The 24,990-nt window shown below is 52.7% G+C and overlaps 1 protein-coding gene across 1 annotated transcript in view; it reads right to left on the bottom strand.

Moving 5' to 3' along the window:
• Positions 1-24,990, bottom strand: part of LOC112403294 (obscurin) — a gene marked incomplete at its 5' end in the record, with an annotated part of 111,322 nt that overhangs the window by 81,803 nt on the left and 4,529 nt on the right. The window contains 24 exon segments of the mRNA XM_024750694.1: positions 1,117-1,380; positions 1,493-1,759; positions 2,732-2,998; positions 3,429-3,701; positions 5,254-5,520; positions 5,729-5,995; positions 6,715-6,987; positions 8,021-8,287; positions 8,395-8,661; positions 8,753-9,019; positions 9,141-9,410; positions 9,650-9,916; positions 10,673-10,777; positions 10,875-11,036; positions 11,221-11,374; positions 11,489-11,601; positions 12,033-12,299; positions 12,604-12,870; positions 13,819-14,088; positions 14,254-14,520; positions 14,679-14,963; positions 16,437-16,712; positions 20,795-21,068; positions 22,841-22,859. Coding sequence (XP_024606462.1) covers positions 1,117-1,380; positions 1,493-1,759; positions 2,732-2,998; positions 3,429-3,701; positions 5,254-5,520; positions 5,729-5,995; positions 6,715-6,987; positions 8,021-8,287; positions 8,395-8,661; positions 8,753-9,019; positions 9,141-9,410; positions 9,650-9,916; positions 10,673-10,777; positions 10,875-11,036; positions 11,221-11,374; positions 11,489-11,601; positions 12,033-12,299; positions 12,604-12,870; positions 13,819-14,088; positions 14,254-14,520; positions 14,679-14,963; positions 16,437-16,712; positions 20,795-21,068; positions 22,841-22,859 — 5,675 coding nt within the window.

The following is a 24,990-nucleotide window of genomic DNA, read 5'->3' on the forward strand; positions in this document are numbered from 1 at the left end:
TGTGCAGCTCTTCCTGCCGCTCCTTCCTCTCCTTCCACAGTCAAGCACTGTCCACACCCACTTCACCTCCACCCTATCCCTACACCCAGCCTCACCTCTCCTAACCACCAGGAGCTGGACAACAGAACCTAGGACCTCCCATCATGGCTCTCCCATGGCCCAGCATGCATGCCCCAGCTTCCACCTCTTGACACCCCGTTTGACATCCCACCCTTGAGGGCCACACTTTGATCGACTTCCTAGCTTCTCTTGGCATGCCCCCTCAAGAGAACCATACTTCCACTCTTGTACTGTGTGGGTGCCCTCCTTCTCTCCCTCAGGCATGAGCCCCTGAGAGCAGGGAGGACCATATTCTCTGCTCTTTATCTGAGACGAGCCTCACAGAAGCAGGTGCTGGGAGACTCGTGCTGTAGGAATGCAGGAGATGCACACAGAAGCGAAAGACCGTACACAGACAGGGCAGGGCTCAAGGACGTGATCAAGCCCTCAGACACGAAGCCACTGCTCCACGCGGCCACACACAGTCTTTACCCCTGACAGTCAGCCTGGCCGCTGTTCTCTCCTGCCCGCACACGCACAAGTACTCCCCGGCATCTGCCACAACCAGGCCACGGATCTCCAGCTCACACACGGCCCCGTCCTGCCTCAGGCTCACTCTGTCTCCAGCTCTGAGGGTCTCGGGCCCCTTCCTCCACTCCACAGGGGCTGCCTTGCTCAGCTCACAGCGCATCATGGCCGTCGCCCCTTCCATGGCCTCTTCCTTCCTCAGACCCTTTGTGAACTTGGCAGGCAGGCCTGGAGATGGTCAGAGACACACAAACACTATCACGCTCTCTGAACACGCAGAAGAAACAGGACGTGGATAGTTCATAGAAGATACAAAACCTAACTGGACATGGACCACCTGCTGGGTGTGCCCGGTACACACTGGACTGTGACATTTAAAGGTCCAACCTGTACATGTGCCACATAACAGACAGGGAACATGATGGGGACAACAAAAGAATTATGGAAGGAAAAGGATAGTGAGACAGCAGAGTAGAAAAGGAAACTGAGAGCAGAGAGGTGATGGGCAGCCACCAAATGCCAGTCCAGGTGGTCACATGTGGTCTTTACCCCTGACGGTGAGCGTGGCTGATGTCTTCTCCTGCCCGCACACACACGAGTACTCCCCAGCATCCTCCACAGTCAGGCCATGGATCTCCAGCTCACACACAGCTCCATCCTGCCTCAGGCTCACTCTGTCTCCAGCTCTGAGGGTCTCAGTCCCCTTCCTCCACTCCACAGGGGCTGCCTTGCTCAGCTCACAGCGCAGCATGGCCGTGGTCCCTTCTGTGGCCTCCTTGCTTCTCAGTCTTCCTATGAACTCAGCAGGTAGGGCTGCAACAAGGTCCGATGGACACAGACATCATCTTCATCCCCCCACAAAGGATGAAAGGGGCTGTATGGAACCACATGGGGTGACATGGGCAGAGTGAGTAAGTATACTTACCCTGTACGGTGAGCCTGGCCGATGTTATCTGGTCCCTGAAGCAGCAGGAGTACTGCCCGCTGTCCTGAGGCCGCAGGTCCCGGATGAGCAGTTCCAGCATGGTACCCTCCTGCCGCAGGCTGTACTTGCCTCCAGGCTTCACAACCTCATCTCCACAACGCCACTCCACGGGCATGGCCACCGATGACAGCATGCAGTGCAGTGTGGCAGCACCACCCTCCAGTACCTCCACGTCCTTCAGCCCCTCTTGGAACCGCACTGGCTGAGCTGTGGACAGGCATGAGCTCAGCTCAGCCCTCACCCTGCTGCCTCCTACAGGGGTCTCCCCTGTGGCCAAGCATGGCTGAGAGCAGCAGCTGCAGGGTGCAGGCGGGCCCACCTCACTGTCTACATTGGGGGCTAGTGACGGTGACCTCTAGACCTCTGCCTCTCCAGGAGGGTGAGCCAAACAGCAGGAAACAGAGAAGGGTGGAGTGTTATGGGCTACATTGTGTCCCCCAAATTCATCTGTTGGAGCCCTAACCCTCAGGACCCAGAATGGGGCCGTATTTGGAGATGGGGGTCTTTAAAGAGAAGACTGAGGTAAAATTACATCACTGGGTGGGTCTTAATCCCACAGTATTGGTGTCCTTACAAGAAAAGGAGATTAGGACACAGACACACACAGAGGGATGACTGTGAAGATACAGGGAGAAGACAGCTATCTACACGCCAAGGAGAAAGGCCTCAGGAGAAGCCAGGCCTGCCAACACCTTGATCTCAGACTTCTAGTCTCCAGAACTGGGAGACAATAAACAGGGAGACACGTTTTTTTTTTATGCTACTCAGTCTGTGGTATTTGTTACCCGGAACCCGAGCTGACTGAGACAGATGGAGATGAGCCAAGCCAGGAGAAGGGAGACACGGTGATGTCAGAACACAAAACAAAGTCGGGAATGAAGTAAAAAAGAGATTGCTGGTCAGAAGACCAAGAGAGGGTGAGGGATGCTATCAGGACCATCAGAGCCCCAGAGATGGGCAGTAGGGAGCAGAGCGAGATGGATGAACTGCTGGAAAGATACAGGTGGACAGAAGGAGCCTCAGAACAGCACCTCCCCCCTACACACACACACACATAGAGGGCAGAGATAGACAGGGTCAGATAGAGTTCCGGAGTCCCTCTTGCCCTTAGCAAGACAAGAAACAGGGGCGCCCAGAGTGCGGCTGGAGGCTGCCCAGCACCCCCCTCCAGGGGCTCACCATGGACCCTGACAACGGAGCTGCTCCAGGCACCACCAGCCTCACACTTGTAGCGCCCACCGTCCTGAAGGGTGGTGTCAGTGATGACCAGTTGGGCTCGGCGGCCCTCATAGCTCAGACGGCACCGAGCCGACGGCCGCAGGGCCTTCCCGTCCTTGGTCCAGCACACAGGGTTGTCTAAAGCAGCAGTCTCACAGACCAGGGTCAGATCTTCCCCCTCCATGACTGCGGCATCTGTGAGCTCCCGGGAGAAAACACCTGGCTTCTCTGAAGACAGAGAGGGATGCATATGACACTTGTGGGCTTCTGCAGGAAAAGCCCCAGGTCTCACTGCAGACCAGGCAACACTCCTGGTCAGTGCCCACCTGTCCCCCTCAGTCTGGGCCGCAGACAGGGCTGCTGGGGGAACAGGACAGGCTCTGTGTGGCTCCACATACCAGAGGGGTGGGCCCAGCCTCTACACTGACCTTGAGCTCACCTCTGCATACCACGTGCAACAACGCATCTTGAAATAGTGCCACTCAGCCTCCCAAGCCCCGCTCCCTGGGATCCAAGGCCCCAGCCCATGGGAAGTCCATGGTGCCTTCTCTGTAAGCCCCAGGGCCTCACCCAGCGTGTGGCCAAGCCACTGTCTTGAGGTTGCATGCTTAGTCACACAGACTGGCCCCCACCATGGCACTGGGCACATGCAGCCTACCTATGACCTGCAAGGCAGCTGAGGTCCGCTGGTCGCCTGCCTCAAAATGGATGGTGCCTGAGTCCTTGAGGGCCAGCTGCCGCAGGGTAAGCACATGGTAGCCACCTGGCTGGACCTTGATCTCACTGAGTTTGTTGGCAGACAGTGGGGTTTTGTCCAAGAACCAGTGGACGGGCTTGTAGTCGGCAGGGGTGATACGGCAGCAGAAGGTGGCCGAGGAGCCCTCCTGCACCTCCAAGTCCTTCAGGTCCTCCGTGATGAGCACTTTCTGGCCTGCAGGGACACAAAAACGGGCATGTCAGTGACCCTCTGGCCAGCTGCCAAGGGAAACAGGGTGCTCCCCAAGACCTGGGGTGGGCTCACGACAGAGATCGAGCAAATGACTCTAACGGGCTCCGAATGACAAAACATAAAACAGTAAGTGGGTCCGAGCTGAACTGTCCAAAAGTATTTGTTTTAGATCCATCAGTGAGCCCCAATCCACCTCTGGCGTCCTTCTGCAGAGCACACAAGGTGACCCACTTTAGGCCCCTCCATCAGGCTGTGCTCCCTAACCTGTCTAGGCCAGTTATGCCTGTCACAGAAATCACTTGACGCAATTCAATTTTGTATTAACAGAGGAAACGAGTGTGACGAAAGATGCATGGCCATGATAACATTTAAATCGAATGCATTGGAGGACTGACAATGTGAATCGCTAGAAAAAAATTTTTTGCTGTTGTCTTAGGTGTGGTGAAACCTTAGGAAGAAGTTATAAATATAGAGATAGATTGGCCGCCAGATTCCTTCTGCATTCACAGGTGTCTTGAAGCTATTGCACACCAGAAAGCATAGATAGCACATCAGGAGGGTGATGTACACAAAAAGAGATACGGAATTCTGATTCGTGAAATGATACACAAAGAAAAGGCTCTGGCTGACACTATTAGACGGGTACAAGTCTGTGTGTTTTAAACGTTTTTAAAGACCATATGTTGTTATCATGGGACACTCTGACTTTGTTAAAGTATGAACAGCTACTGGGTTGGCCAAAAAGTTCGTTCGGGTTTTTCGTAGCCTCTTACGGCAAAACCTGAACAAATTTTTGGCCAACCCAATACTTTATTAGATAGCGGTGCTTCTACTGCACTAACAAAATGTTTTCACTGAGCTCAGTGGATTCACTGTATTTCACTGAAAAAGAGAAAAAAAATCAAGAGTGAGGCTTCTTTGTTATTCTTTTGGGTTTTTTTTTCTGTGGAGAGACACCCCAGGAAGGACCTCCACCTGACTTCACCCTGGACACCGGCCCTGGGATCTGGAGGGCTGGGCTCAAGCCTGCCCTGATGCCTACTTGTCCTACAACCCTGAACCAGCCAACAACCCCGAGTAAAGGCCCAGTCTCCCTATCTGTGAAGTGGGAGAGTGATAACCCTCACCCTGCCTGCCAGGTGAAAACTGCTGCTCAAACCTGAAAACTTCCCCGAGCAAGTCTCCTTCCACAGGAGCAGAGGTGGTACATCTGCATGTAAGTACATGCAGAGCTCATGCAGGGGCACACGCTGGAAGGGTTCCAGAAACATTCATCCAGCAAATGAAGGCACAAATAAATGAGGGCTGCTGACTCATTTACACAAGGCCCAGCTGGGAGGGCCAGAGACAAGACCACCCAGGACAACTCCCCTTGGAGATGGGGAACCCAAGGCTGGGTTTGTCTAGGGCCAGGCAGAGTTCTGATCTCTTCCCATCTCCAAGTCTACTTTAAACAAAGCTTACACCTGAGCACACCATGGGCCTTGAAATATAGTGTGCAAATGAGAGCAACAGCACGGTGACTGGGCCTAACCTTTCACCAGGAGCCGAGCCTGGGACTGGGCCTGGCCAATGTCACAGGTGTAAGTGTCACTGTCCGCCTTCTCCAGGGCGCTGATGGTGAGCCTCAAGGTCAGGCCCTCCTGGCTGGGAGCATGCTTCTCCGAGGTTTGCAGCTCTGTGAGGCCCTTGCGCCAGGTCACTGAGGCCGCAGGGCGCTCCGTCTTGCAGGCAAACACAGCTGTGCCCTTCTCCTCTAACTGTAGATCAGCCAGCTCCTCCGTGAACTGGTTTGGCTTTTCTGGGGGAGAATGGATGGGAGGGAGAGGCCTGTGCAGACCCCATGTAGGCCCTCAGGACAGGAAATCACTCCAATCACAGGTGGTTCTCCTGGCCCACCCACAGAACCTCAGGGACCTGAGCAAGCCCCTTCCCTGCTGGGCGCCCCTCCATTCCTGCCTGGAAAGAGAAGCCACAGGGGCTGTCCCAGGGTCTCTCATGGGGGTTACCTTCCACTCGGAGGCTGGCTGTGCTTTTGGAAGACTCCGTCTCACACGTGTACTCGCCAGAATCTTTGAGTGAGGCTGCATGGATGACCAGCATGGCTCGAGTGCCTTCGATGAGAAGCTCATACTTCCGACTCTTACGAATGGCTTTCCCATCCTTCAGCCAGCACACTGGGGTCCCCTCCCGTGACAGCTCACACCTCAGCACCACATCCTCACCCAGCATGGCCCGCTGGTCTTCCAGTGGCTTCATAATGTCAACTGGCCTCTCTGAAAAGAACAGAGATGGTGGCCCAAGAAGCATGGCCGCAACTCTACCCACGGCCACAGCCCTAGCCATGCCTGGGGTGAGGGCAAGGCAGGCATTCAGGAACCTTCAGGCTCTGAAGGTTGAGACCACAGAATCTACAGCTCTAAAACTTCCAACTCTGGAACCTCAGACCCAGGGGCCTCAGAGCCCTGGAATACCAGGGAAGCACCCCGGGAGGGAGAAAGATTAGACCACAGAATCTTATGTTCTCAGCACTGTTCGGAGTCCTGTGACCCAAAGCATGGCCATGGGCCAGCGCTGACTATGGGCTGAGCTTCACCCACTGGCGTCAAGTACTCATGCTGGAAGTAGGAGCTCAGAAATGCCAATGGCAATTTCACTGGCTTCACGAGTCATGCACCCTGGGAGCTACCACAGCAGTCGAATCACGGACTGAAGATCAGAAACCCTGCTTCTGCCCAAAGGCTCCAGAACCTCATCCTAGAAAGTAAGCCCCCTGGATGACCAGAAGCCCCCAGTACTCTGACAGATGCCTCCAGGTGCCAACCAGGGGCTGGGGAGACAGTTCCCAGATGCACCCCCTTCCAGCTTCCAAGCCCAAGGCCCCTGCTCCAGGCTGCCTGGGGAGGGCCCAGGCTCAGCAGCTCCCAAACCAGCCCCTAGAGACAGACCCCCAACCTGCCCCAGCCAGTCAGTTCCCACTGCCACCATCACCCACCTCTGATGATGAGCGAGGCCTTGGAGGTGAGACCCCGCACAGAGAAGACCACCTCCCCAGCGTCACTTGGCAGAGCATCTCGGACGGCCAGCGTATACTTGCGGCCCTGGCGTGTGGCCCAGAAGCGGCCAGAGCTGCCCACTGTTTTCCCACCAACCATCCATACAGCAACATCGCTAGTGTTCTCATGGGACAGGACACACTCAAAGCTGCAGCTCTCGCCCTCCATCACCTCCACTGTCTTCAGCCTCTTGGTGATGCCCACGTGCAGGTCTGTGGGCCAGAGGAGACAGTCATCACGCCAGCCAGGCCCAAGGAAGCCTGCCCCTCGAGACAGGCACCGTCAAGCCTGTAGCAGCCCCAGTCCACACCCCAGGAGGGACAAGACCAGCCCACCGTCCCCAACCCCACTCTCAGAGGGCCTGCTGCCCCTCTCAGCAAATGTCCTCTTGGCCTCCAGCTGTCCACACCTTGGTGTTTGGATGGCTGATAGCTATGCGTTATGACCAGGGCGGCCGCCTTCACATTTGCTATGGAACAATGTGGAGAGAATAAGCACCGCACACAGTTGTCACCAGCTTCTATGCTCCAGAAGAAGAACAGGCACCCAAAATGAACAGGCAATCCAGCTCTAGGACAAACTCACCACACCGCCCTCCCTTTCCTGTCCCTTTCCTGTCTCATCAAACACTGGCCAGACCATCAGGGACCAGCTACGGGATCACAGGGCAGCAGGCCTGCCATGCACACAAGAGAGAGCAGGCCTACGGGGGTGGAGCCAGGGCAGTGATGCACCCAGGACGTTAGGCATCCACCCTATAGTTCGGGAACCAGGCCCGGATTGGCAGGAGCATGTGAAAAGCCTGTGGCCTGCCCACGGCCACCTTCACCAGGCTGTGCCATGGCCTGGGAGCCCTACTGGGGCACCCCCTGCCTGACATCTCGGGCTCTCCCACTCGCCCACTCCAGGAGGCTCTCCTGACCGCCCCTCTGTGGCCCCTGTGCCTGCCCGTACACATCCCCTGGTGCAGAGTGAATGTTTCCAGCCTCTGTAGAATCCTTTACACCTTGGGACTCTATCAAGCAGAGCCAGTCTAGTCTCCCAAGCTTTGCTCTGTTGCCCATCATCCCTGGCCCACCTGCCTGCACCTGGGCCTCCTAGGAGCCTGCCCTGACCTCTCCAGGCTCAACAGAGCAGCCCCTGGTCTCGGAGAGTTGGGTGGGCCCCCCAGGCGGAGGCACCCCATGCCCAGAGCCACGCCCCCAGTGCCCTGGCCCCGCCATCCGGAGCCGCTGCAGCACGCACCGTGCACGCTGACATGGGCACTGGTCTTATCAGTGCCCACGTCGCAGGTGTACAGGCCAGCATCATCCCTGCTCAGGTCGTGCACCACGAGTCCCCGAGTGCCCGCTGTGTACAGGAATTCATTCTTGTCACTGGGGCCCAACTCCATGCCATCCTTTCGCCACACCACACGAGCCTGGTGGTCAGAAACCTCGCACCGCAAGGCCAGCGTGCCCCACTCCTCCACGGACACGTCGTCCAACGTCTTCAGGAACACCACCGGCTTCCCTGCAGGGAAGGTGTGGGCGACTGAGGGGACGAGCTGCCACCTCTGGCCCTCGGGGTGCCAGGTGCACATCCCAGGGGTCCCCAGAGACCCCACAAGGACACCTCACCTTTGACCTCCAGGCGGGCCGAGGCCATAACTTTGGGCGAGGAGGCGCATACGGTGCCCGTGTCAGCCCGTTGGACCTGCTTCAGCACCAGTGTGTGGCGGTGGCCCTCATGGGTAATCTCGTGTAAGCTGTCGTTATACAGCGGCGTCCCATTGAGCGACCACTCCACCTCCTCGTCCTCGTGGGACAGCTCGCAGGAGAAGCAGGCACAGCCCTCCTCCGTGACCTCCAAGTCCTGCAGTGGCTGCGTCACCATCACCTCCCGCACTGCCAGGAGCACACCAGGCAGCTCAGCACGACCGCCATCACCGCCTCCCCTAGAGACCCTCTGGTGGCCCTGTGCCCCCTCGCTCTGTACCTTCCACAGTAACCTCAGCGCTGCTCTGGGCACTGCCGGCCTGGCACCGGTAGACACCAGCATCCGCGGGTCTGAGCCGCACGATGCACAGCTCTGCCATGTGGCCCTCCAGCCTCATCTTGAACTTGTCAGATGGCACCAGGGGTGTCTCCTCCTTGTACCACTGCACGGTCTTGGGGGCTGGCTTGAAGTCACAGGACAGGACTACCGACTGCAGCTCGCGCCCCACCTTGGGCTCTAGTGGCCGCGTGAGCACCATGGGAATGTCTGTGGCGGAAGGAAAGAGGGAAGCACTGCGTCAAGTGGGCCAGACCACAAGGCCATAACACCTGTCCCTGCCCTGCCCGCTCTCCATCTGCAGCCTACCCGCCAGGCGGTGCACTTTTACCTGAGACGACCAGGCAGGCGGTGGAGCGTGATTTGCCAATGGTGAAGTGCACTGGCCCGGTCATGGTGGAGCAGGTACGCCGCAGCGTCAGCCGGTGCACCGTGCCCTCCTGTTCCATTCCCACGTCAGCCCCTGCCCGCAGCACTGTCTTCCCCAGGAGCCACTTAGGCGGCCGCACCGAGGGGATGGAGGTCTCACACTCGAACCAGGCAGGGGCAGGCTCCATCACCGTCACATCCTGCAGGCCCCGCACGATATCGATGGATTTCTCTGTGGGCGAGCGGCCAGTCACTGCGGCAGTCCAGGGGGAGGATCACCAGCCACCCCTCCCGCAGGGTTGGTGTTACTTCCTGGGAACAAACCCTCTCAGGCATGCTCGCTTCCTCCCTGGGGTGACCCAACGCGCCCCGTCAGGTCCTTCTCAGACCTGGCCACCTCTAAGTGCCACAGGCTGTAACACCTCCCCTGGCGGAAAAAAGGAACAGCTGCCCACCCAGCCCTGCCCGAACCTTCCACAAAGAACTGGGCACTGGTCTTAACATCGCCAGCATCACAGGTATAAGTGTCCTCGTCCTCAGGCTGGACGGCGTTGATGACTAGCTGGCGGTAGAGGCCGTCACTGACCATCTCATACTTGGCCCCAGGCTGCAGTTCCACGCTGCCCTTGAACCACCGCACCTGGGCACTGGCCCTCGACATCTGGCACTCGAGCACACCGCGGTGCTTCTCTATTGCGATCTTGTCCCGCAGCGGGCGTAGGATGGATACTGGCAGCTCTGTGGGTACACCCGGCAGGGTCAGGGCAGGTGCAAAGTGATCCCGAGCACCCAGGGCTGGGTGCTGTGGCTGTGCATCTTCCAACCAGCCGGACTGGGACATCGCGCTCAGGCTAAACAGCCTATGCCGGCCCGCCCGCCAGAGCCAGCAGAGAGCTGGGCTGAGTGCTGCCCTCGGGCCAGTCTGGGACTTGCTACTCACATCTGACCACAAGGACACCGGGCACACACCCAGTGGGCCCCATCATGCGCACGCCCGCCCCACTCCCCCACCCCCCCCGTCCTCACAGCCTCACCCTCATCCTGCACACCCCCGAATCCCTTGCACCCTGCCCTCACCTTAGGCATCCAAATGTCTCACACCCCTGCCCCCTACCTGTTTCTAGACCCTTTCTCCCTCATGCCCCGCAGCCACTTTGACTGTCGTCAAGGCCGCCAGGTAAAGCCTTGTGTGCTTACTTCCTGCCAGGGCCTCACACCTTTTCTCTCCAGCACTTGCTTCAGTCCCAGGAAGGAGAATTCATTGGTACCTCCGTTTTACACAAAGAAGCAGACCCCAAGGCTGCCTCCCCTAGACCACTTTCTTCCTGCCAAGGAGGGAATACCCCCTTTCCCTCCTCCTGGATCACTGCTGTCCTCATTCCAGGAGGGACCCCAGGACAGGGACAGCTGGCCTTTCAGCCCTGTGAGACTCAGTACCCATGCTTGCTCACACACACGCTGTCCAGCCCATGCCCTGCCCTGAGCCGCCATTACCTTTTACTCGGAGCTGGGCTTGTGATTCCGCACGTTGTGCTACAAATTTGATTTCCCCTGCATCTTCCACCAGGACCCTCCGATAGATGAGAGTGTATGTCCTTCCTGGGAACAAAGGCCACTCAGCACTAAAGGGAGGGGTGGCCTGCGGGCGGGAAGGAGGAGGAGCCCTGCTGAAGCCCACCCACCGTCCTCATCTCACCTTCCTGGCGGATCCGCACGTTGTCACTGGGCCGAAGCTTGCTGCCCTCCCGGAACCACTGGGCAGGCACCTCGTCGTGGGAGACCTCGCAGGAGAAGGTGGCACCTTCCCTCTCCATCACTTCCACATCCTCCAGAGGCCTCACGATCTGGACATTTCGGCCTGGGGCAAGAAGCAGGCCCTGCTACATCCTGACACGCAGAGCTATCTGACTGCTACCCCCCACCCCAGCTTGCTGAGGGAGTACAGGATGGGTGGGGCAAGAGCAGAGCCAGAGGGCCAAGCACTTGCTGGGTGACGCAGTGGGGGGCCAGGGGGTTCTTGCACCCACCCACCCAGCCCTCACCTTGCACCTTCAGGGAGGCCGAGCTCTGAGCATCGCGGGCATCACACACATACACGCCCTGGTCCCCAAGCTCACATCGGTAAATGATGAGACTCCTGCAGGCCCCTTGGGCCCCCATGCCCACCGTCTTGCTCCCCCGCAGCTCCACACCGTCCTGTGGGGGAATGAGGCCAGGTCAAGTGCTGGAACTGCCCAGCAGAGTGGTCCCATTCCCGCCCACCCATGGTGAGAGGTAAGAGGGGGCAGAGGAGTCCAAGTTCCCAGGCACCTTCAACCAGCGCACATCCACATTGGGGCGTGAGAGCTCACAGTCCAGGACCACCTTGTCCTTTTCAGTGGCCACCACGTCCTGCAGAGGGCGGCTGAACTTCACAGGCAGCTCTGGAAAGACAGGAGGGGAGTGGTGAGAAGCAGGGCCTCTGGGCAGGGACAGGGCCTGAGCTGGTTGGAATCATTCAGCTGGTTAAAGGAATGAGCCCCAGGCTTCCCTGGTGGCGCAGTGGTTGAGAGTCCGCCTGCCGATGCAGGGGTAACGGGTTCGTGCCCCGGTCCTGGAAGACCCCACTTGCTGCGGAGCGGCTGGGCCCGTGAGCCATGGCCGCTGAGCCTGCGCGTCCGGAGCCTGTGCTCCGCAACGGGAGAGGCCGCAACAGTGAGAGGCCCGCGTACCGCAAAAAAAAAAAAAAAAAAAAGGAATGAGCCCCCCGCTCCTCCAGGATTCCATATCCCTGCCCATAGCTGTTTCCCTGGGCCACCTTGGGGACAGGGGCAGGTGCTCTGGAGTGAGTCCCGCCCCACCTATGTCCACCTACCAGTGACCACCAGCCGTGCAGATGTGTGCACGCCCTCCGCCCTGAAGGAAACCAGGCCACTGTCCTGCCTCTGCAGCCCAGACAGCGTAAGGGTATGGGTGGGGCCGTGCACCACCAGCTGGCACGTGGGTCCCGGCTGGAGCCGAAGGCCATCTCGAGTCCAGCTGCCCTCCACATCAGCGTGGGACAGCTCTACTTCCATCGTGGCTGTGCCCTGCTCCTGCACCTCCACTGTCTGCAGGCCCCGCACAAGCCGGACCTGGCGCACTATGGGACAAACAAGGGGAAGGATGAGCCGCTGTAGCGAGACCCTGGCCCTCGGTCCAGCCCCCATCACTTCCCCAGGGAGCCTCAAGGTGCTCTGGCAGGGGAGGCCTGCCCCTTCAGGTGGATGCCTGCCCCCTCCTTCACTCCCTTCCCCACCTCCCTGGCCCCTGCAAGTGAAGGTCCACCCCTTCCTCCCTCTTTCCCTTTTCCCCCTTTTCCAGGGCCCTGCCCCCAGGGGGAGATTCCCTACCCTCCCCAACTCCTCGATGCCCAACCCCTAGGCCAAGCCCCCTAAGCTGCTCACTTTCCACAGTCAGCTTGGCCTGCGTCTTATCATCCGCTGTCTCGCAGCCATAGACACCACGGTCAGCGAAACCCACACTGCGGAGAACCAAGCGGTGACTTGAGCCCTCGGCGTGTATCTCCACATTCTCGCCTGCCACCAGGGCCGCGGCGTTGCGTGTCCACTTGACCTCCGGCCATGGCCGCGTCAGCTCCACCTCCATGGTCACCGAGCTCCACTCTTCCACAGTCTGTGGCTCCAGCTTTTTTTTGAACAACACTGGGGCCTCTGGAGTCACAGGAGAGGGAGGTCATTACAGCCACTGCCACTCTCAGGAAAGCAAGGCAGAGGGACCCTGCCCCAACCCCCAGACAGCAGAGCTGCCCTCCACCACATTCTGACTCCAAGCTAGGCAAGGCCTTGGCCATACTCAGGGCCCAGCTGCACACACGCACAGGCACAATTTTGTGGAAGGAAACCACACTTCAGGGGGGCTTCTCCTTTCCCAGTCCCCCTCCCACCTCCTGCTCCCCTGCTCTGAACAACTCCTGCCATCCCCCACCAGGGCCTGGAACTCCTAAGTGTGGCCAGTGACCAGGAGCATCGGGACCCAGGAAGCCACTGAGACAGGCCGACTCTGAGCTCCCAGACCGGCTGCACCACAGTCTCTGCTTTAACTAGGCCCTGGATGCGTCACATTAAGGAAGAGAAACGCTAGAGTGAATCTCCCAGTCTCGGACTGTGCCATGATCTCCGCAGAAGTGCATCTGCCTGCATTACTCCCTTACTCAGGAACCTGAGATGGCTTGGCTCCCACTTACTCTCAGGTAACGTGCTGGCCCTCCCCCATGCAACCTGGCTTCAGCGAGCAAAGCGCACCCCCACCATCTGCATCTGCTTGCACCGGCTGCCAACTCCAGTCTCTCCCACCTTGCCATCCTTTGGGCTCAGCAAGGATCGTCTCCTCTAGGACGACTCCCTGGAGTGTTTGAGCCTCCACCCACTCCCCGACCAGGTGTGCACTACGGGAGTTTACCATCTCCCCTTTAGAGCAGGTGCCTGGCCCCTCGGTCTGACCCTACTCTTCTCTCTGCAGCTGACAAACCCTGTGTCCTCTGAAGTCAGCCAGATGAGCTGGATACAGGCCAGCAGCAGGATGCTACCTTGGGACCAGCCCATTAGGAGACGCCTGCTGCGAGGAGCTGGTGCGCCCTTCCTGCTGCCCCACACACGCACCTCGGACCCGGAGGGCAGCCACGGTCTTGATGCCCTCAGCCTCCGCGGTGATCTGGCCGGCATCTTCCAGGGCCAGGCCCAAGATAGTCAGGCTGTGGCTGGCACCCTTCTGTGATATGAGAAACTTCTCGCAGGACTGTAGCTTGACGCCATCCCGGAACCATGTCACCGCCACGTCGCTGGGAGTCACCATGCACTGGAAGGTGGCCTCGCAGCCCTCTTCCGCGACCACTGCGCTCAGCCCAGACGTGAACTTGACCACGCGGGGGACTGCGGACAAGAGCTCCACTTGAGAGGCAGTTAGGAGGGGCAGGGTCCCCCACCTAGCAGACGCCGCGGAAGGACACCTCTTCGGGAAGCAGCCCTGGAATGCTCCGCCAAGCCACCCACCCACCCACCTGGGCGGCCCAGCCCCTGCGCCCGGCATCCACATACCGCTCACGGTGAGCATGGCGCTGGTGTGGTCGTCACGGCTCTCGCACACGTACTCCCCCGCATCTTCTGCCCGCAGGTCCGACACAGTGAGCGAGCGCTGAAGTCCCTCAGCTGCCATCTGGAAGCGTTTGCCGGCCCGGAGTTGCGTGCTCCCGCGGCGCCACACCACCTGGGCCTGTGCCGGGCTCAGCTCGCAGACCAGCTTCACTGTGCCGCCCAGCTCCCCGCTCACGGGCTCCAGGGGACGGCAGAACTTGGCAGCCACCTCTGGGGGAGGGGAAGGGAGGGGACGTCAGCCTGGTGGGGCTCGGGCCATAGGACCAGCTCTGAGCTGCCCGGTCGTGCGCCCTGAGCCTCACCCAGTCTCCACTCCAGGACACTGCAAACAAGGGGCTCCCAGAGGACCTGCCCGTGGCCCCACTCACCTTCCACTTGCACCGGGAAGTCCTGCTCCTCTGCGCCCAGGCGGCAGCAGTAGACGGCACTGTCCAGGATCTGTGCGCCACGCACAGTCAGGGTGTGGGTGTCCCCCAGGCTGGCTGTCTCGTGCCGCTTGCTGCTGCGAATCTCCACACCATCCTTGAGCCAAGTCACCGCGGCCACAGAGGGTGCGGCCAGCGTGGCTGTCAGGACGATGTCCTCATGTTCCCTGACCACCAGAGGTTCCCTGCGTCTGGGTCTCTCCAGGGTCGGGGGCTCAAGTTCCGGCTCTGGGGGGCGGGGGCGGGGGGTGACCAACAAGCATTAGAGGGGAGACCTTCGCATCTCTGGCCTGGGTCCTGTCCCCCCTCCAGGCCACATGGTGGGAGAAGACTGGAAATGAAACTGCCCGGGCTGTCCAGCTCTCCACTGCTGCCTCTCTGCTGAGCAAGCCAGACAGTGAATGCAACGGGGCCACACTCTGTGCCAGGCACCGTCCCGGCTCACAGGGGCAAATGCAATGGGGCCACACTCTGTGCCAGGCACCGTCCCGGCTCGCAGGGGCAAATGCAACGGGGCCACACTCTGTGCCAGGCACCGTCCCGGCTCACAGGGGCAAATGCAACGGGGCCACACTCTGTGCCAGGCACCGTCCCGGCTCACAGGGGCAGCGCAGGGCAGCCAGGAGGGACCACCTGGGGCCACAAGATCTGTCCCACCAAAAGCTGAGAGTCGAGGATCCCTGCCCCCATCCCCAAGGGAAGATGGGCCCCATGAGCAGCTAATGCACGGAAAGTAAGGCACACAGTGACCCTGACACAGCCTGGGGGCTGGGCCAAAATTCCAGAAGAGCAGTGGGGAGCAGGGCCAGGAAGGGAGGCAGAGGAGGACGGTCTCAGTAGAAGAACCCCCATGCGGAGTGGAGAGACCAGGCAAAGACTGAGAGGGATGAAACAGCCTGAGAGCCTCCAGCAGCCAAGCAAGGGGGCAAAGCCAAGGCAGAGAAGGGGGAAGGGGAAGGCCCTGGGAGGGGACCCAAGAGCATCCCTGTGAGGGCTGACCCAGGGGAGCACCTGGAAGGACCACACTGGCTGCTGGATTGGGGGCAAGGGCCACAGCTGGGGACAGGGACAGTGTCAGCCACCTCAGGACACTGAAACCCAGTGATGTCATTGGCAGCCAGGAGGGATGGGAGCAGGCAACAAACCAGCTTGGCTCAGGCCCAGGACAGGATGGGCATCTGAGCAGAGGCCGACACAATGGGCTGACCTCAATGCAGCTGGACGGTCAGGGCCCCAAGGCCAGAGACAGGGACTCCAGACCCAATGGGGGTAGGGGCATCCAAGGCCAGAAGCTCCTCAGAGCAGGACTGGGTTCCACAGCTGCCCACGAAGACTTAATATGGGAATAGTGCCCCTTGCCAACAACAGACAAAGAATGGCCATTTCAGCAGACTACAGGCCTTAGCAGCCTGCAGATGACTGAGAAAGCCTGTGGCAGGTTTCATGCTGTGAGAGGTGGGGATGTGATGGAGAGATGCAGGAACCTGGGGAAGCAGATGCCAAGAGTGTCCTGGACCAGGGGCTGTGGCAAGCATCCCGCAACTCAAGGACCTTCCCAGTGGACAGAGCCCTGGGGCTGACTGCATCAGAGGAGAACCCAGCACAGGCCCAATACACACATGTCCCCCACCCTGCTGGAGATGTGCTAATTTCCCCCAATTTGTCAGGTGCTCAGCCTTTACACCCAACCCTGGCACCCACCTGTGACATCCAGGTGGAAGGAGACCCTCTGGCCCCCGGCCTCGCAGCTGTACTCCCCGGCGTCTGCCTTGCCCGCCTGCTGCACCACCAGCCGCCGCCCTCGGCCCGTGGCCTCCACACGCACTTTCGAGCTTGAACTCAGTTTCTTTCCATCCTTGTACCACGTCACCTCCGTCTGGGCCTGGGCCACCTCGCAGCTCAGCGTGGCACTGGCCCCCGCCACGGCCTGCACTTCACTGCATGCCGGCTGCTCCTTGGCAAACAACACCTTGGGCTCTGGGGACAGGGGAGGATGCAGAGAGGCAAAAACACCATCTCAGTCAAGAAGGCAGCACTAGGGAAAAAAGGCCTGGACAGATGGGAAGGGGGGCTGGAAACTTCTCCAGGCTCTGTGCTGGCTGCACAACAAGTACCCACAATTTATCTATACATTCTACCACTGATCTGTGCATGTTGTTCCAAGTGGGGACTTTGTGAAAGATTTCTTCCATGGACATGTTCCTCTAGGAAAGGAACTGTGGGATCAGGAGGCATGTACACCTCAACCTTCCTAGAGGATGCAGAGTCTTTCCCACACGACTGAGCAGAGGACGTTCCCACCCACAGTGCAGGAGAGTTCCTGAGGCTCCATGCTGTTGTCAGCTGTTGGCAATCTGGTAGTTGTACTTCCCGAGCTCTCTTTTGCATGGTCCTGATGATTTAGAGTGGAGCACCATTACTGATCTTTTTGGCTTTTGGTGTTTGCCCTTCTGTAGTGTCATTGCAAGGCTTTTGCCCAGTTAGCAGTAGCATTGCCTGTCTTTTCGTTATTCATTTTCAGGAACTCTTTATATATTTATGTTAGAACTTTGAGAAGTATGGGTGTGTAAATAACTTCTCCATCTTTGTCACTTGTTTTGTCATCTTTTATGTGTCTTCTATTGATATAGTTCTTAGTTTTAATACAGGCAAGTATGTCAATTTGTCCCTTGTGATTAATGCATTTATATCCTATTTAAGAAATCTTTTATTACCCTCAGGTCATTAAATAATCTGTATTAGCTGCTAAGAGCTTGCTTTATCTTTCACATTGGAGTCTCTAACCCACCTGAAGTTGGTGTTTGTGTGTGCTGCGAGGGAGATGTCCATTTTTATTATAGAGGAATAGATATAAAAATAGAGATATATGTATACAGTTACATGGTATTAGCACAGTTTATGAAAAGACCATCCTTTCTCTATACCACACACTAGCACTACAGAGTTAAAAAACAGAAAAGGGATGGGGGAGTCTGGTTATGTGCGGGGCTGTTTCAGAGCTCACTATTCTGTTCCTTTGTTCTGTGTATTTATCCCTGCATTGAAACCCAGTTGTCTTCACTACTGTAGCTTTATAATAAGTTTGGTATCTTGCAGATGAGATGCTCTCACTTTATGAGTGCTTCGGTTCCACTTGACTCTTGGAATCAATTAGTCAATTTTGACACACCCACAAAAGAACTTTTCTTTGGGTTTTGATTAGGAGTGGACATCTTTGTGTCTTCCATGCATATCCCACCATTCATTTAGCACTGTCTCCCCAAAGTATTTAATAATATCCTCCTCAGAAGCCTTAAACATATTTTATTAGACATGGAATTAGAAGCATGATACTTTTGATGCTATTATAATTGTCTTAAAATATCCCTTTCTGACTCTTTGTCGCTAGGACCTCAACATAGAAGCGTTTTCTGTGTATTTTGTATGTGGCAGTCTTCCTTAACTTTCTTACTAACTCTAAAAATTCTTCCTTTTCTACCTTCTGCATTAATAATCTTATCATCGGTGAAGTCCACTTTTACTTTATCTAAGTTTTATTGCTTTATATTCCTCCTTATAGGCTGTACAATGTTGGACACAAGTTCTGATAGTGGAGCCACTTGAAATGCTCCAGTTAAAAAGAAAAGATTTCAAGGTTTCCCTATAAGTGTGATGTTTGCTGTGGTTTTCTTTAGCACCCTGTATCAAATTAAGAAACTATCCTTTTATTACTACTTTATTAAGAAGTTTATTAATATGAATATATGCTACTACATTTCATAAAACTCTTATTCTGAATATGATGTAAAAAATTTATCAAGCACTTTTATTCTGCATTCTTCTAGGTAAAAACATGCTTTTTCTCTTTTAGTTTCTTAACATTATAGATTGTATTGATTTTTCTTATGTTCTGATGTTGAACCACCCTTGCATTCCTGGATTAAGATCTGAGTGTATTGTGCTTTTCATGCATTGCTCCACTCACTTTGCCAATACTTTGTATAGGATTTTGATATTGACATCCATAAAAGATTGGCCTGTAATTTCAATTCTTTATACTTTCTTTGTCAGATTTTGGTATCGATGTTACATGCTAGCTACATAAAATGAGTTAAAGAGCATATATATATATATATATATATATATATATATACACACACATATCCATATATATGTATATCTCCATATATACACATGTATATGTATATCCCCTTCAAAGCTTTTGCACAGCAAAGGAAACCATAAACAAGACCAAAAGACAACCCTCAGAATGGGAGAAAATGTTTATTACCATATGCCAACACATATATATGGAATTTAAGGGGAAAAAAATGTCACGAAGAACCTAGGGGTAAGACAGGAATAAAGACACAGACCTACTAGAGAATGGACTTGAGGACACCGGAAGCAGGAAGGGTAAGCTGGGACGAAGTGAGAGAGTGGCATGGACATGTATACACTACCAAACGTAAAATAGATAGCTAGTGGGAAGCAGCCGCATAGCCCAGGGAGATCAGCTCGGTGCTTTGTGACCACCTAGAGGGGTGGGATAGGGAGGGTGGGAGGGAGGGAGATGCAAGAGGGAAGAGATATGGGAACATATGTGTATGTATAACTGATTCACTTTGTTATAAAGCAGAAACTAACACACCATTGTAAAGCAATTATACTCCAATAAAGATGTAAAAAAATGCAAAAATATATGTATATCCCTTTTCCATTCTCTTAAAGAATCTCAATGAATATGGAATAATTTCTTTCCAGAATATTCTATATAAATTGCCAGTAGAGCCACTGAGCTTAATCTTGTTCTATGAGAAGATTCTTTTATTATGTTTCCATTTAGTTAAAAGGTTATTAGACTGTTCAAGTCGTTAATTTCTTCTTGCGTAAGTTTTGGTATAATTTTCTAAGAATTGGCCACTATTTCAAAACTTTTCAAATTTATTTGTGTGAAATAATATCGTGTTTTATTATAATAATGTCAAATGATTCATAGTGGGTTTCTTGGTATCTATATACACCTATGAATCATTATATACTAATACGATATCAAACTGTTATGTGGTGGCACTTAGGAGTCAATGCAGGACCACAGCCCATCTCTATTTGAGGTTAACCTCTCTTAACAAAAGGAAACTAAAGTTAGTTCACAGACATCTCTGTGAACCAGCCCAGAAGGTACAGACACACACAAGAGTCATTAGGAAATGATATGAAATAAATACCACTTTACCACTTTACTACCATACCTCATCTTTAACAAAGCATGCTAGTGTAAGAAAAGCTCCTTACTACTCTCCATTTCTAAATTTATACATCATTTAGAAATACTGACACAGGAAAGGAAATACTGACACAGAATATACTAATTGAAAGACAAAAGGAAACCAAAATTTGCTTTCAGATGAATGTGCCATATCTCAGAGGTGCATATCAAAGACATATATCTACCAACCCTCTTCTCTTGGTTTACTTTGCACAGACATTGCAAGAGAACAGGAACCTATATTTTGCAAGATTTGGGTGCATACATAACTTCTACAACCATGTGCAAGGAAGGAAGAGTGTCCCAAGACAACTAAAACTTTGCTGATCCAAAATTCAGACTTGAGGTAATGCCAAGTATGATTATGTGCCTGAAACTTCCCCTTACCAGGTTCAAAGAAATACAAACGTCTCTGATTAGGGCAAATCCTCATATGGTGCTGGGTGAGGGAATCTGGATGCTGCTAGAACATCCAAAAGTACATTCACATATCCTGAGGTGAGAGACATCTGGTCTACTCGAGACCCCAAGGGCGAGATGGAGCCAGGGTCCTGGACACCAAAGATCACCTGGAACATTACAACATGGAAACACCACTCATGGTGCACAAGAGGGGACACTCTTCCTTCCATACACACCCTTCCCATCCAGTGTCCCTGGGATCAGGCACAAGCATGAAAGTGGGAGGTGGGAAGATGGGAGATGTAAAGAGATTAAATGTGATGGAAAGGCCACTGAGTCTGTCACGGCTATAAGCCAGTCACATCATCTCCATAAAGGGCTAATTTAGCATCCCTCCCAAATAACTGACCTGTGACATCCAGGTGGAAGGAGACCCTCTGGCCCCTGGCTTCACAGCTGTACTCTCCAGCATCCACCTTCCCTGCCTGCTGCACCACCAGCTGCCGGGTGCAGCCCTTGGCTTCCGCACGCACTTTCGAGCTCGAACTCAGCTTCTTTCCATCCTTGTACCACGTCACCTCCGTCGGGGCCTGGGCCACCTCGCAACTCAGCATGGCACTGGCCCCCGCTACGGCCTGCACTTCACTGCGTGCTGGCTGCTCTTTGGCAAACACCACCATGGGCTCTGGGGGAAGGGAGGGATGCATAGGGTCAAAGATACCATCTCAGTCAAGATGCAGCACTGTGGAAAGAACGACTAAACAGGGAGGCAGGAAGATAGGAAACCTCTCCAGGCTTTGCACCAGCTGTGTGACCTAGAGAAGCTCCACCACCTTCTCAGCAACAAGTGACACCCTCTGTTTCTACGTTCTCCTGATCTATGTAGGCTGTTCCCGTGAGAAGCTGGGAAAGACTTCTCCCCTGCACAGATCCTCTAGGAGAGGAGCCGTAGGGTCATGCGTTCCTCAGCCTTCCTAGATGAGGCCAGAGCCTTTCCCATACAGTTGTGCAGGTCACGTTCTCATCTGCAGTGAAGGAGAGCTCCTGAGACTCCACCCTCTTGCCTACTCTCAGTATTGTCAACTGTCGGCAACCTCGTGGGAGTGAAGTTACACCACCTGGCTGTCTATTGCAGGGTCCTGATGATTCACAAAGGGAAGAATCTTTATGAATTTTTTGGTCATTCTGTGGTTTACTCTTCTGTGGTGTCACTGTTCAAGTTTTCCACAAGTTTCAAAATTAGCATTGTCTGTCTTTTCCATATTCATTTAGGAGCTCTTATATAAATAAATGCTATAGAGTGTTGATGCTTATGTGTGTTTATCTATCCTCCCCATTTTCGTGCTCTACCTTTTCATTCCTTTATGATGTTTCTGGTGAAGTTAAGTTATTTAATTAAGTCTGTTACAGGCAGATATATCAATTTGATATCAATTTGTCCTTTGTGGTTTCTACATTTATGTTCCGTTTAAAAATCCTTCATTATCCTGAGGTCATTAAATAACCTCTATTATCTGATAAAAGCTTGTTTCACCTTTCACACAGAGGTCTCTAACCTGCCTGGAGTTGGTTCTTTGTGTTCTAGGAGGTAGATTCCAGTGTTATTTTATTTTTCTATATAGTTAATGGTCTTAGTACCATTTATGAAAAGACCCTCCTTTCTCTCCACCTCAGCGTGAACTCACCATTCCTGTCCCTTGGGCTATTTATCTGTCTCTGCACTGAAACCCACTTGTCCAAACTGCTGTAACTTAAAATAAAAGTCTTGATTTAGGTTAGAGCAAATGTCCTCATTCTGTTCTTTGACTGGCTTTTGCAATCAACTTGTCAATATTCTCACACCCAAAAGACCTATTATTGGGGGTTTAATGGGAATTGAACACTTCTAGGTCTTCCATAGATTCATATCCATTTATTTGTATCTTTTTGCCTGCCTCTCTACAATGTCTAATCATTTCTTCCACAAAGTGTCTCAAGATCCTTTCTTAGAGTTGGAACTGGTAAAATGACCCATCTAATGTTATTGTAACTCTGAAAATTTCATTTTCCAGTTTCTTGTTTCTAGTATATAGATATAGAACTGTTTTCTGTATATTATTATTATTATTATTATTATTATTTTGGTACGCAGGCCTCTCACTGTTGTGGCCTCTCCCGTTGCGGAGCACAGGCTCCGGACACGAAGGCTCAGCGGCCATGGCTCATGGGCCCAGCCGCTCTGCGGTATGTGGGATCTTCCCGGACCGGGGCACGAACCCGTGTCCCCTGCATCGGCAGGCGGACTCTCAACCACTGCGCCACCAGGGAAGCCCTCTATATTATTTTTGTATGCGGTAATGTTTCGCAACTCTCTTACTAAGTGTAGTAATTAATGTTTCTGGATTTTCTAAACTGATAATCATATCATCTGTGTGTTCCAATTTCCCTCCTTACTGTGCTATAAATGCAGCATTACAGTGGCGAAAATTGGTTTCCTTGTCTTGTTCCCTACTTCAAAGGCAATGCTTTCAAGGTTTCACTGTATGTGTGATGTTAGCTAGTTTTCTCTACATTACCAATTATTAAATGAAAGAAGAACCTTTTATTAATACTTTGGTAAGAATTTTATGGCAGGAATTGATGCTAACTTTTATCACGTATTTCTCCTAGATATATGATGTTATATTTCATTGAGTATTTTTAATCTCCATTTATTGGGGAAACAGTATCATTTTTCTTTTATTTTCTTGATGTCAATCTTTCTATACATTTTCTACTGTTCCTTGTGTTAGATAAACCTTGCACTCTTGCAATAGGACTGTTCTCAGAGTGTATTTTCCTCTTGATAACCTGTTGAATTCAGTTTGCTACTATTTTGTTGAAGATATTAGCCTTGATATCATCAATAAACTGTGTTACTTATTCATATTTACCTTATCAGATTTTGGTATCAATGATATGTTCTACACATAAAATGAATTAGAGAATGTATTCCATTTTTCAATGCTACAGAAGAATCTGTATGAACATGGAATAATTGCATTCCAGAATACTCAGCACAACTTAACAGTAGAGTGAGTGGGCTTAGATTTCTGCTGTGAGATTATTTATTATGGTTCCATTTATTTAAAAGACTATCAGCTGGCAGAAAAAGCTTTTGACAAAATTCAACACCAATATATGATAAAAACCCTCCAGAAAGTAGGGAACTTACCTCAACATAATAAAGGCCATATATGACAAACACACAGCCAACATCATTCTCAATGGTGAAAAACTGAAACCATTTCCTCTAAGATCAGGGACAAGACAAGGTTGCCCACTCTCACCACTATTATTCAACATAGTATTGGAAGTTTTAGCCACAGCAATCAGAGAAGAAAAAGAAATGAAAGGAATCCAAATCGGAAAAGAAGAAGTAAAGCTGTCACTGTTTGCAGATGATATTATACTATACATAGAGAATCCTAAAGATGCTACCAGAAAACTACTAGATCTAATCAATAACTTTGGTAAAGTAGCAGGATACAAAATTAATGCACAGAAATCCCTTGCATTCCTATACACTAATGATGAAAAATCTGAATGAGAAATTAAGGAAACACTTGCATTTACCATTGCAACAAAAAGAATAAAATACCTAGCAATAAACCTACCTAAGGAGACAAAAGAGCTGTATGCAGAAAACTATAAGACACTGATGAAAGAAATTAAAGATAATACAAACAGATGGAGAGATAGACCATGCTCCTGGACTGGAAGAATCAACATTGAGAAAATGACTATACTACCCAAAGCAATCTACAGATTCAATGCAATCTTTATCAAACTACCAATGGCATTTTTCACAGAAGTAGAACAAAAAATTTCACAATTTGTACACAAACATAAAAGACCCCGAATACCCAAAGCAATCTTGAGAAAGAAAAACAGAGTTGGAGGAATCAGGCTCCTGGACTTCAGACTATACTACAAAGCTACAGTAATCAAGACAGTATGGTACTGACATGAAAACAGGATAGAAAGCACAGAGATAAACCCGTGCACATATGGTCACCTTATCTCTGATAAAAGAGGCAAGAATATACAGTGGAGGAAAGACAGCATCTTCAATAAGCGGTGCTGGGAAAGCTGGACAGGTACATGTAAAAGTATGAAATTAGAACACTCCCTAACACCATACACAAAAATAAACTCCGAATGGATTAAAGACCTAAATGTAAGGCCAGACACTATAAAACTCTTAGAGGAAAACAAAGGCAGAACACTCTATAACATAAATCACAACAAGATCCTTTTTGACCCACCTCCTAGAGAAATGGAAATAAAAACAAAAGAAAACAAATGGGACCTAATGAAACTTAGAAGCTTTTGCAGAGCAAAGGAAACCATAAACAAGACAAAAACACAACCCTCAGCATGGGAGAAAATATTTGCAAATGAAGCAACTGACAAAGGATTAAGCTCCAAAATTTACAAGCAACTCATGCAGCTCAGTATCAAAAAAACAAACAACCCAATCCAAACATGGGCAGAAGACCTAAATAGACATTTCTCCAAAGAAGATATACAGATTGCCAGCAAACACATGAAAGGATGTTCAACATCACTAATCATTAGAGAAAT

The sequence above is a fragment of the Neophocaena asiaeorientalis genome, unplaced genomic scaffold (genome assembly GCF_003031525.2).
Source record: "Neophocaena asiaeorientalis asiaeorientalis breed wild unplaced genomic scaffold, Neophocaena_asiaeorientalis_V1.1 scaffold742, whole genome shotgun sequence".
Classification (NCBI taxonomy): domain Eukaryota; kingdom Metazoa; phylum Chordata; class Mammalia; order Artiodactyla; family Phocoenidae; genus Neophocaena; species Neophocaena asiaeorientalis.